Source organism: Ochotona curzoniae, unplaced genomic scaffold (genome assembly GCF_017591425.1).
Source record: "Ochotona curzoniae isolate NIBS_2020 unplaced genomic scaffold, NIBS_Ocur_1.0 contig_2210, whole genome shotgun sequence".
Lineage (NCBI taxonomy): Eukaryota > Metazoa > Chordata > Mammalia > Lagomorpha > Ochotonidae > Ochotona > Ochotona curzoniae.
Genome location: NW_024465369.1, coordinates 30,811,808 through 30,824,491, shown reverse-complemented (window position 1 = coordinate 30,824,491; position 12,684 = coordinate 30,811,808). Strand labels below are relative to the sequence as shown.

General features: G+C 39.1%; 1 protein-coding gene across 1 annotated transcript in view; it reads left to right on the top strand.

Annotated features, from left to right (window-relative positions):
* Positions 1-12,684, top strand: part of ABCB11 (ATP binding cassette subfamily B member 11) — a 71,742-nt gene that overhangs the window by 50,249 nt on the left and 8,809 nt on the right. The window contains exons 19-23 of the mRNA XM_040972085.1: positions 3,823-3,984; positions 8,124-8,228; positions 8,321-8,482; positions 9,825-10,028; positions 11,281-11,522. Of these exons, the coding sequence (XP_040828019.1) occupies positions 3,823-3,984; positions 8,124-8,228; positions 8,321-8,482; positions 9,825-10,028; positions 11,281-11,522 (875 nt within the window). The remainder of the gene's footprint in view (positions 1-3,822; positions 3,985-8,123; positions 8,229-8,320; positions 8,483-9,824; positions 10,029-11,280; positions 11,523-12,684) is intronic.

The following is a 12,684-nucleotide window of genomic DNA, read 5'->3' as shown; positions in this document are numbered from 1 at the left end:
CCTCTGGCAACCTCTTCCTGAACTCTACACTTTGTTCCCCAGCCCTGATGCACTCACTTGCAATTTCCCCAGCACACTTCCTCAGAACCTTCTGTCATGACAGTTTCTTCATGAGCCTCCACTTTAGTCATGTTGTTACCCTTGCACTGAATTATGAGCTTCCAAAGTTTAGGAACTTCATTTTTCTTTGTGCTTGGATCAATTTGGACACCTAACCTGATACCTTAAACCAAGCAGGTCATCAGTAGATAGTTGAACTATTAACAAAACATTGAATCTCTGCAACAAAATAAATCCCAAACTGTAAGATTTACCAAAATAACTAAATTATAGAATATTTGCATGATGAGCACATCTAATATGCATCAATAAAATTCAACTTGTGACTCTATTAGGAAGTATTTGTGAGCAATAATTCATGATGGATAGTTTGGAATAAAGTATGATGTTGATAACCATATAATTAAGATAAATTATTGAGGTTCCCCTTTGGTTTTAATATATTAATATTAAATTAAAAGAGGTCTCAATATCTAAGTGTTGGTTTGGACAAGTTTTGAGAATACTTTTTGTTGAGAGCTGCAGACTGGATCACAGCAAGAGAAAATATTTCTAGCAAGTATGGTTTCTTACTGCATCTTGCCATTGAAGTCTCAGCTCTTTTTCTGGTTCTAGAAACAGCTCTTTCAATTGTAACAACAAACAACTCAATGGTCCGTTATGTAAGAGGAGGAGTTTAGTAAGTTTCAACTGAGAAAGAAACAAATGGTACTTGAAGTTTAGAAGGAACAGTACTAATCCCTCAAGCTGTGCAATATTTCCTAGTTTCTAGGTAAAGGTCTGATAAGAGGAAGAGAAGTAAAAACAGTGGAAGCTCAGGGAAATCTGACTTTGGCTCTTGTTTAAACTGATGCTTAGCATAAAGAATCCTCACATTTACTACAGAGGTGATCAGGTTTCCAAAGAGTTCTTTGGATGTGAGAGAAACTGAAGGAAGTCACCAAATAAATGGAAACTTAAGCCAAAAATAGAGGTTTCTTTTATAGAGATTAAGATATTCCACATTATATTTTACTCAACATTATTGTAAATGAAAAATAAAATATGCCAGGGTATCCTTTAAAAATGTTACTTTATATTCTCTCTGGTTAAGAGGTAGAAAGAAAGAAAAGGAAAAAAAAGCAATGACAAGGGAGTCACTGTGATTTTGCTAAATCTTCAAGAGGAAAAGATCTTATTTGTGCAAAAATTATATGAATTCTTTAGATGTAAAGAATTAGTTATTAGTTATTTGTTAAATGAAGCACCATAGTTAGATGTTTTTAAGGATTTATTTATTTTTATTGGAAAGGCAGAACGGGAGACAGAGAGAAAGATATTCCATCTGCTGGTTGACTCCCCAAATGGTCGCAATGGCCAGAGAAGAGCTGATCCAAAGCCAGGAGTCAGGAGCTTCTAAGGTCTCCCATGCGATGTAGGGTCCCAAAGCTTTGGCCCATTCTTTTCTGCTTTCCCAGGCCATTGACAGGGAGATGCATAGGAAGTGGAACAGCCAGGACATGAACCGGTGCCCATATGGTCCATATGGGATACCGATGCTTGGAGGTGAAGGATAGACCAGTTACCAAAGCACTGGCTCCACCATAATTAGGCTTAATAAGATTTGATCGATGCAGATTTCTAATCCCAGTAACATTATATAAGTAGATTGGTATTTTAAATTATTATTTAACTAAGTTCTGCAAGCTTAACCATTGACAAAATTCTTTCTTTGTCTTTTCTCATTTGCTGGGAAAAGCCAAACATTACCTTCTGTAAATTGGCAAATGCTCCGGTTTACACCACTAAAGGTCTACTTACACAGCAGGTTATCTCCACCTTGTGGTCTCTTAGAGAACTGACTCTGAAAACAGAGGAAGTGGTTTCTTTAGTCTATAACCAAGGGCTGAGGGCGATCTGGGGATTGAGCTAAGAGGACACCCGGTTTCTCCTCACTGTTCAGGCTGTTCCCTCCGTGTCCACAAGGAGGTCAGAGCTCAGTTGTGGTGCTAATCATGTTAGAATTAGAGGAACTACAGCCTAGGGAATCGAGTCTTCAATATTCAGGGACATCTTTTCTAGTGCAGCTGAGAAACAAGCCAATCCTCCCCCTGCACGTGCTGGGCTCTCATATGGGCACTAGTTTGTGTCCTGGCTGGGCTGGTGTACTTCCCTTCCAGCCCCCTGCTTGTGGCCTGGGAAAGCAGCGGAGAATGGCCCAATGTCTTGGGACCTGCACCCACATGGGAGATCCAGAAGAAGCTTCTGACATTAGATCAGCTCAGCTCTGGCCATTGTAGCCATTTGGGGAGCAAAGCAGTGGATGAAAGATCTTTCTCTTCCTTCCCCTTCTCTCTGTTAATTCACTTTTCCAATAAAAATAAATAAATGTTAAAAAAAAAAGAAAAACAAGGCAGATTAAGATGAAACATCAGACTTACATGACTTTATCACAGCTAATTTATAGGAGAGGTTTTCATCCATGGTTAAGAGAGAGAAAACACAGACAAGATCCATAAAAACAATTCTCAGTATTTGTTCATGCTGAAAATCTCTGCCTGTTCCTCACACTTAGCATGTCTTCCCATGCGACGTTGGCCTTATTTCAAGGCTGGAGACCTCAGTGACCTGGAATGATGCACCCAGTGTAAAGACAAGCAAGCAGTAGATAAACTGTAAGGAGGAAGTTATATACCCCCTGGCCTACACAAGGAGATAGAAGGAAAGAAACTTGTCAAAGCTGGGTTGCCAGCACTGAATCATCACATAGTAGGCTGAGTGATTCATGTTTTAAGTGTCTTGCTGCAGGTATGCAAAATGGGCATTACAGCTCCCTTCCTTTTCAGTAAACATGACTACATGCCTAGTGCTCTGCTCGGTTTTGTTTGACAGATGCAAACACAACTAAGAGCATCTCCCACCGAATTGCTGACAGGTTCTTATATGTCATTAGAAAAAAATTCCCTGCATAGAGATGCAGACTGCAAAAATCAAACTCATACAGAGTTTATATTTTACCTCTCTTACTGATTTTCTGTTAATTTGTTCATCTTCTATTTCTACCTAGTTTTGTAAAATCAGAGAAGAAAATCTTTATTTACAAGATGACCTTAATCATTTAATTTGCTTCTATTATTTCAGCTACATAAAATAAAATTCTATCACTAAATGAAAAGTCTGTTACTTAGGGGCTGAAATTTAGAAATCCAGTGAACCAACACCTCCTTCTGGGCAGTAATTAAGGAAGACCATACTAAAAACACTGAAATGACCGTTGTTGTCACTAGTTAATGAGGACTGTAAGTCATTCTGTCTTGTTTTATTTACCCTAGACTGCCTCAGAGTTGTAGCCACTTACTACGTTACAGAACATTGACACCTATGTTAAAAACCATGTCCTGAAAATTTTACAAATGCTCATAGATATAAATGCAGCCATAAGAGTCTTGTCATGAATTCCTTTTTCCAAATACCCAGCATACTTATTACTCTGTGCTGACTTTTACATACATGGTGATTGTGGAACGAGAACCTCGAACTTCCATTCAGATGAGTAATGCTTTAGATTTGTCCTTGTTCTCGTCATAGCATAGGCTCACGGAATTCAAATCCATTGCTTAAAAAAAATGCACACCGCTTCATCTCATAGAGTATTCATAAGGTACCTGTGACTAATCCAAGTGTGATTCCTAATTCTACGGATGCCAGATTGTCTGTTGCATATCATCACTAAGTGCAATGTGTGTTCTGTAGATGACCAGTGTACTGCTTTCTCCTCTCAAGGACAAGGAACTGCCTGAGGCAGAAGTTGAACCTGCTCCAGTCAGAAGGATTATGAAACTCAATGCTCCAGAATGGCCCTACATGCTGGTAGGGTCTATCGGGGCTGCTGTGAACGGAGCGGTCACACCCCTCTATGCCTTCTTGTTCAGCCAGATTCTTGGGGTAAGCGAACAGCTGGACTAGCTTTATCTCATACCTTTTTTTTTTAAAATGTATGTTAGTAAATATTATAATTTCTGATAGGTCTGCTGTTTGTTTTTAATGCGTTTAGCTCTGTCTGTCAGCTCTCTTTTTTTCACCCCTAAAAGGAGGACAAGTTCCTGGGGTTTCCTTTACATAGAAGATAATAAGGTGTAGTTGAATGCTGTCATTTGCACTGCAACTCACAGTCATCATGCCTGTAAAAACAATGCTATTGTGCAGATTTAATGTGGGAAGAAAATAACTTACCCAACTGCAAACCAAATCAGATATAAAGGGACTTTAGGGAAATTTTGAGCTCATTGAACTGTTGAGGAACAATGTTTAACTTACAAGAGCAGGTGTGAGTGCATGATGCGTAATTCTCTTCCTGACTGCGTCACTAAAATGGAACCATGGAGGTAAAACAAGAAAGGAAAGACAAAAGTCAAATAAGGCAAAGATAAGCAATAAGCTTGTTCCAGGTTTTTTTTTTCTTCTTTGCAAAGAAATCCAGGATGTCAACTTCTTTGCTAATTATCTCCTTCTGTCTTATAAAACCTGAGTGGAGAAGGCACTCACCCTCAGCATGTTTTGCAGCGTCTGCAAAAAGAACTCTGAATTCTCATCTGCAGACGTCACTTTGTGAAACTGACTCTGCTGCTTCCTGACTGCTGCTGTATGCTCTGGAGTCACATCCTGTCACCTTTCTGGGCCTCAGCTTTCTGAAGTAGAAAATGAATGTGTCTTTCAGATACCATTCATACCTAGTGGTTCACGAAATGGCTAAGCTAGAAGAAAACCGTGGTTAAGAACTCCTGCCCTCCTTGACCACCACTTGGTCATTAATAGTGAAAATATTGTCTGTGATTCTTCTGGTTTCAACCAGAAATTCGAGTGTGGACTTACACCATGCAATTAAGCTTTTCACTTAACAGTTGCAGGACCACAGCAGTATATAATTGGTGAAATCTAAAATCAGTGTATCATTGACATTCTCATAAGGCTATATTTGCTAAGAGAATGATGCTTTAAATAAATCAGTGGTTTCCTTCTTGATAAAGAAAGTCATTATGTTTGTCTCAGCATAACAATCAGCTGTTTTTCAGTAAATGCAGGATGCTTTTGTCTTGCACGTTATGATCAGAAGTGTGTTCTCAAATTTACTGTTTTTCTCTGATAAATGTAAAGTACACAGCATTCACACTTGGCATGTTGAGACCGTGGGATATAGACCTAGGAAAGAATAGGAAATTTGGATGAAGGATGTTGGGAACAAGAATAGACTTGGGAATCTGCCTGTTCTGGATTTGCAGTAGGTCTCCGTACTGTTTGGGTGCATTTAGGCAAGTAAGTGACTTGTTCTTCATGAAACTTGGTTTCTTCTTCTGTAATGGAGTGCAAAGAAACCTACCTTCATTTGGTTATTCAAAAAATCCTAATTAAGGAAATTTTAATTTAAGTCAAAGTAGGGTAAGTCACAGTAAGAGTTGTGCACAATAAGAGTTTATGTTATTTTTCTACTGAAAAAAAAAAAGAAGAAAAAATCCTCCACAACTTACCATTGCAAATAGGATTAGTCTGAGACTACACAGTTTTAGGGACTGTATTTCAGCAATGAGAATATACAAGGATCAACATTCAGTACAGTGGTGCAGACACCAGTTGGGATGCCTACTTCCCATGCAGGAATCCCTGCATGGAGTTCCTGCTCTCCCACTTTTGATCCAACTTGCTCAAAATGCTCACCCTTGAAGGAAGCAAATGATGGCTCAAGTATTTGGGCTCATGCCATCCTTCTTTACAGGAGACCCAGATTGAGCTCTGGAATCCTGATTTCAGCCTGTCCCGGACCTGACTGTTGTAGGCATTTGGGGAAGAGAACCAGCAGATTAACGATCTCTGAATGTTTCTGCTTTTTGAGGAAAATGAACATGCATAATTAAAAATAAAATACAACTTATTGAGCAGAATTTTGTAGTAAAAGGTTATTGGTATATAGATAAATACCTACCTTGAAACTAACTTGATCACAGAGTATATGGCTTTTAACACTCGCCAAATACTCTGTTAGCACTAAAAAAGTGGACAATATCTAGATCCTGAGGCGTAAGCATTGGGAGCTGAAAAACAGGCATGTCCTAACTCAATATAACCACTAGCCAAATAAACTTAAACAAATAGCTTGATGTTTTGGGCTTTCACTCCGTAAAGTAGTAAATGGCCAATCTGAAGTTCTGGAGTCCTTGATTATAACAGATGACTTTGGGGAAGAACGGAAATTATGGCATTATAGTTTGGGACTTCAAAGAATTCGCATAATTTGTGAGTGACACTTCCCTGGGAAGAATTAATGTGCTATCTTCCAAACCCATTTGCACGTCTGTTAAGAACTGGAAAGACCCTGCAAGCTGTCCTAGGTGTAGAGAACTCATTAATCCTGAGCCTTTCTTTCGACTTTGGAATTTGTGATCGTTTTAAGGGACTGCTTTTACTTTATGAAGTAGGGTTTGTCAATGGAATGATACACATTGTTTTCAGGGAGTTTCATTTGGCGAAGAGTAATCATTCAATATTTATTGAGCAAATGTTTTTCTTTGAGCAATTCTTTATTGACCTTATTCTACTTTTCAAATTGATTCAAAATAGTGAATAAGGAATTTTCCTATAGCTGTCAATGCTTTAGTCTGTATTGAGAAGATTTTATTATTCCTAAAATCCATTTCACTGTAGGACAATGCCATTAGAACCTGTCCCTTTCATTTTCTTACTACAACATCTTGTTTCTGAATCTGTACCTGAGCAAATATCTGCAAGTTCAGAATTTACTTATGACTGCTATTTGCTGCTTGCTTTACTCTTTAAAACCCCAAGTCACAGCTTCCATAACAGGAATGTTGTCAGGCTCTGATTATTCAAAGGCAAAAACTTCATTCTTAGGTGACTGTGATTTCTCTCTTTCCCAATTCAATTCTAATCAATCCCTTGATAGCTAGTTGTCTTTATAATGATGATATTGCTACCTATTTAGCAATTGGTTTACATTCATCAACTAGTTCATATAAGTGTATGTATATAGTACTAACAATAGGCAATATGCTTGAGTGTGAAAATAATTTTTCTTAAAACTATTTTTTGAGAAAGATATGGTTTAAATTAACACTCTGAGTTTTGTCCCAGCTAACATTCTCAGATTCTCAAGTTCTTCAATTCATTTCTCCTATTCTCCTCTCCCACTTTCTCTTTTCTTCCTTTTTTCTCTGCCTTATTACTATAACAATTTATATTATGTCTTCATCTTTTTTTAATTAAAAAAAAGCCTATGCAAATACTGAAACTAAGCAGAGAGGGAAACAGCATAACAATTCTACAAGTTGTCCCTGTTAGCCTTCATTCACCAGGCTTCCAGATTCCCAGGAGATTAAAGTATAGCATAACGTTCATAACTGGTTCTGTTTAAATCAGCATGCTATTTAAGAGTAAAATCATTTTTAAAAAACTCTTGTTTTTAGATCAGTTTCAGGTTCACAGAAACTTAAAGAAAGCATAGAGATATCCTGGGTACCATCTGCCTTCCTCGTATTATAGACATAATCCACCATGGGAAAATAGTTATCACAGGCAATGAACCCATGTTGACACATTGTGAAGACCCCATGTCCACAGTTCATACTAGATTTCACCCTTAATAAATGTGCTATAGGGAATAAATGTGATAGGGAAAGAACAATTTTATTTAAGGCCATGTGTGATGGCTCAGTGGCTGAATCTTTACCTTGCAAGCACCGGGATCCATATGAGCACCAGTTCATGTCCTGGCTGATTCACTTCCTGTCCAGCTTCCTGCTTATGACCTGGAAAAGCAGTAGTTGACGGCTCAAAGCCTTGGAACCCTGCACCCATATGGCAGATCTGGAAGAAGCTCCTGGTTCCTGGCTTTGGATCAGCTCAGCTGCAGCTGATGCAAGCATTTGGGGAGTGAACCAGCAGATGGAAGATCTTTCGCTCTGTCTCTCTTTCTCTCTATAAATCTAATCTGCCTTTGCAATAAAAACAAATATACCTTGAAAAAAAATTTTTATTTAAACACATCTAATTTTATCTTGTTTACTGTCTTTCAGACATTTTCACTACCTGATAAAGAAGAACAGAGGTCACAGATTAATGGTGTGTGCCTGCTTTTTGTAGGATTGGGCTGCATATCCCTTCTCACCCAATTTCTGCAGGTAGGCAGTTGTGTTTCTCCAAGTGATGTAGCTATTTTCCCTATTTTTCACATTTAAAAAAAATCACTGAAGATTCCTTCTTTATGTTTTAGGGTTACACTTTTGCCAAATCTGGGGAGCTCCTCACAAAAAGACTACGCAAATTTGGTTTCAGAGCAATGTTAGGGCAAGATATTGGCTGGTTTGATGACCTCAGAAATAGTCCTGGAGCACTGACAACAAGACTTGCTACAGACGCTTCCCAAGTTCAAGGGGTAAGCTGGAGAGCTAAGTCAGACTGAACTGCTGAAGCCAAGCATCTTGGATTGGGTGGTGGATAAGAGGAACTCAATTCTCACCAGTCTATAGGTCGGAAAGTTTAAGATCAAGACACCAGCAGTTTCAGTGTCTGCTGAGGGCTTGCCCTGTTTTCTTTATTAATGGTGACTTCTTGTGCCTGGAGCAATGAGTGGTCAGGAGTTGCTCTTAGAAGGAAAAAAAAAGAAAAGATTCAATGGGTTGTAGTACTGTATATACTGTAGTGTGTGTCAATACAAAAGTTAGAAAATGATAGGGGGCAATTTCAATGAACTGAAATCATCTTACAAGAAAAAGTTTGTAAAGATCTCACTTTCAATCCTTCTAGACTTGAACCAGTGTCCATATGGGATGCTGCTGCCACAGGGGGCGATAAGCCTGATATGACACCAGGCCAGCTGGGCAGTATTTCTTTTTCCTCCTAGAATTTCTAATATGAACATGTATCCATGAATACATCTATAATATGAACTTAATTATAGCATAATATATAATTTTAATTTACTAGCATTTCTTAAAGAATTGCCTGTTTAGATTTGTTTTTGTTCTTTTCCCCTTTAGAAACAATTTTGTTATTTTATTAAAAAAAATTTTTTTTAAGCTAGTGCCATGGCATGGTAGATTAAGCTATTGCCTGAAATGTCATTATCCATTTGGATACTGGTTCACATGCTGATTGCTCCAATTCCAATCCAGCTCCCCATTAAGATCCTGGGAAAGCAGCAGAAGATGGCCAAGTGTATGGACCTGCCATTCCCATGATGGATCTAGAGGACACTCCTAGCTCCTGGCTTTGATCTGGCCTAGCCCCAGCCATTGCAACCATTTGGGAAGTGAACCAGTGGATAGACGATCCCTCTTTGTTGCTCCCTGTCTCTTATGACTTTGAGATAACATTGATTTTGAGAAAACATTCAACCCGAAACAGAAAAATATCTATTTCTGTTCCCATAAGGTATCTAGAATAGGTGAAATTCTAGAATAAAGAATAAAATAAAAAGAACTATTCGGTACTTTAGAGAGGGAAGCTGGGAGAGGGAAGCATTGTTTAATGGGTAGTTTTTGTTGGGAATACTGCAAATGTTTTGGGTATAGATGTGGTGATGGTTCCATGACAATGTGAAAGTCTTTAAGTTCTGGATTGTGCCTGATATTGGCTAAAATGATAAACATTGTTCTGTATACTTTATCTTGTCAATTTTTAAAATTCTACCTTTTTGGCCTAAAATTGGCTTTTCACACAATAGTGATTGGTGAAATAGATTCTGTTTGAAATGAGCTGCTTGCTTTGCTTTGTAGGCTACCGGCTCTCAGATCGGAATGATGGTCAATTCCTTCACCAATGTCGTGGTGGCCATGATCATTGCCTTCTTGTTCAGCTGGAAACTCACCCTAGTCATAGTGTGCTTCTTCCCGTTCTTGGCTTTATCAGGAGCAATTCAAACCAAAATGTTGACAGGATTTGCCTCCCGAGATAAGCAGGCTCTGGAGAAGGCGGGACAGGTAATCTCATGGGTCAAATTTCCAGAGTGCATGTGACTGAGTATCAGACAAATGATTAGAAATAGGGGGACCAAAAAGACTTAAGGAAATGGCTAGACACAAACACTCACAGTTGGAAACTTCCTCCTAGCCCTTCCATCACGTGCCTTGTTCTAAAGGTCATGGCAGCAAAACTGGCAGCTGTGCCCTCAAGCAGGTTTAAAGAAACTGTGAGATAAACAGGCAGAATTACAGATTTGACTCATCTCAAATGATTATTCCACAATTTCAGGAAGTGGATTTACACTGGGATGTCCAAACACTCAGTTTGCTGTCTGTTAGGATTTTCAGGCTAGTATCTATCAGGCTGATGCTGTCCACACGAAGAGGAGTTAGCATCTTTTTATTGGCACACACTTTTTATGTTCACATATCGGCATATGCTAAGTTAGTGGCCAATGTCCTTCTCAAGCCATGGCTCAGGTTTCAGATATGCTTAGGTTTTAAGTATGTATTTTTAAAGATGTGTTATAACTAATATCTGGTCATGAAAGATACAGAAAGGGATCACAGTATAGAAACTATCAGAAATCAAGTAAACATACATATACACTTTGTCCTTTAATAAATTCATTATAATCTAGTGTTTTCTTTTTCATCTCTTATAAGGCAAAAAATATGAAAATATGAAAACTTTCCAGTAGGCAGAAGCCAGAAAAACAACTTCTGCCAATGGTAGAGACAGGACATCTTTGTGTCTGACTCCAATTCAGAAACAAAATGGATTTACCCTAGAATGTGGATTGACACAAAGACATAGTACAAAGATAAACATTATACTTAATTTTAGGTTAGATAATATTTAGATAGATTATTTCCAGGAAAACAGAATAATGTTTTAAATGTATGTGACTAAATGATCTTTGATCTCAGAAGACATTCAAAGATGCCATTTTGGACATGTCAAATGAGTTCTCAAAGAAGCTAACATGCTTCTAAGGATAATTAGGTGTGCCTCTTTTTCCCTTTTTCTCTCTACCACAAGTGTAGGCAACAAAGGCCATGCTGGAATTGAGCAGAGCTAAAATTTATCTGCCAGTTGTCTCGTGATTCAGGTGGGGTGAGCCCCAGCAGAGTCTCCTGGAGTACACCTGCGTCTCTGAGTGCTACCACATTCTGCCATTTGTACCAGATGTAATCCGTGTAGTAGCTGAGATGCTGTGAATGGAGTTATTTCCACCCTCTGTTCCTAAGACTCTCTTTCATTCTTCAGATTACCAATGAAGCCCTCAGTAATATCCGCACTGTTGCTGGAATTGGGAAGGAAAGGCAGTTTGTTGAAGCCTTTGAGACTGAGCTGGAGAAGCCATACAAGACGGCCATCAAAAAAGCAAATGTTTACGGGTTGTGCTTTGGCTTTTCCCAATGCATAACGTTCATCGCAAATTCTGCTTCCTACAGATATGGAGGTTACTTAATCGCCTATGAGGGGCTGCACTTCAGCTATGTGTTCAGGTGAGGAATATATCCAGCCATGGCCTCGAAAGATGCGTGCTGAAGGGAGGAATATCACTTAGCTTTTTGCTGTTCTTCAAAGCACCCCGAACTTGCTGCCTTAAGACAGCTGGGATTTTTCATTTCTGAAGATTCTGTGGGTTGTCAGAGTGGCTCTTCTGTCCTGAGCTGACTCAGTGGGCTTCTGATCGTCCTTCGGTCTCTATGTGACCTCTCTGGTGGCAGGCAAGCTTTATGGAGAGCTGCAAAGGCAATAAGAGGGCAAGCCCCAGTATGTAAGTTCCTTTCAGTCTCTCAGTGTGTCACATATTCTAATGTCTATTTGACCAAAGAAAGTCATGTAGCCAATCACAGATTGGGAAAACAAAATAAAACAAAAACTATTTCTTTCAAAGGCAAAGTGACAGTGAGAAAGAGAAGGAGAGGCAGAAAGATCTTCCATCTTCTGGTTCATTTACGAAATGTATACAATAACCATGCTAGAACCAGCTGCCAGGTAATCCATCTATATCTCCCATGTGGGTGGCAGGAACCCAAGTACTCTGGGCCACCATCTTGACCTCAGATTTAAATAATAGAGAAATGGAAGCAACTATTTGGAGAGAGGAGAAAAAGAGCCATATTGAAAAGAAACGCATGGCGGGATGAACCAACAAGTGGTCATTTTTATAATCCTACCACACTTTGATAGCTGGAAACCCAAAGGTCTGAGTAAGATGGCTCATAGACAGAACGTGTTTACACTGTGCTCTTCCTTTGCAAAGAAGGGATGTTTCCAGTGAACGTCTAAGCAGGAACTGCATAGACCATAAGGAGCATCAGATTCCTTTCTTATAGCCAGGGACTGCTTTCCTAAAGTTGGCCTTGAGTCCAGTTTCTCACACCTGCAGAAGTGATAGCCTAATATTAGGGCACCGAGGAGCCAGGTACATGTGTACACTGGTGTGGTGGAGAGTAATGCAGGGATGGTCTCTGAAAACCTTGGAGGACATTAGGAAAAATGAAACCCAGTAGGGATCTGTTCTTTTGGGTTTTATCTCTAACCATGAATGCTACCTTCTCACATGGCATGCTTCCTCCAGTACTTTTACACACAAGAGTCTTTTTTTTCCCCCCTAAACCTTTGTATCTTTAAAGCTACCAAAGCAAAACAGAAAGCACT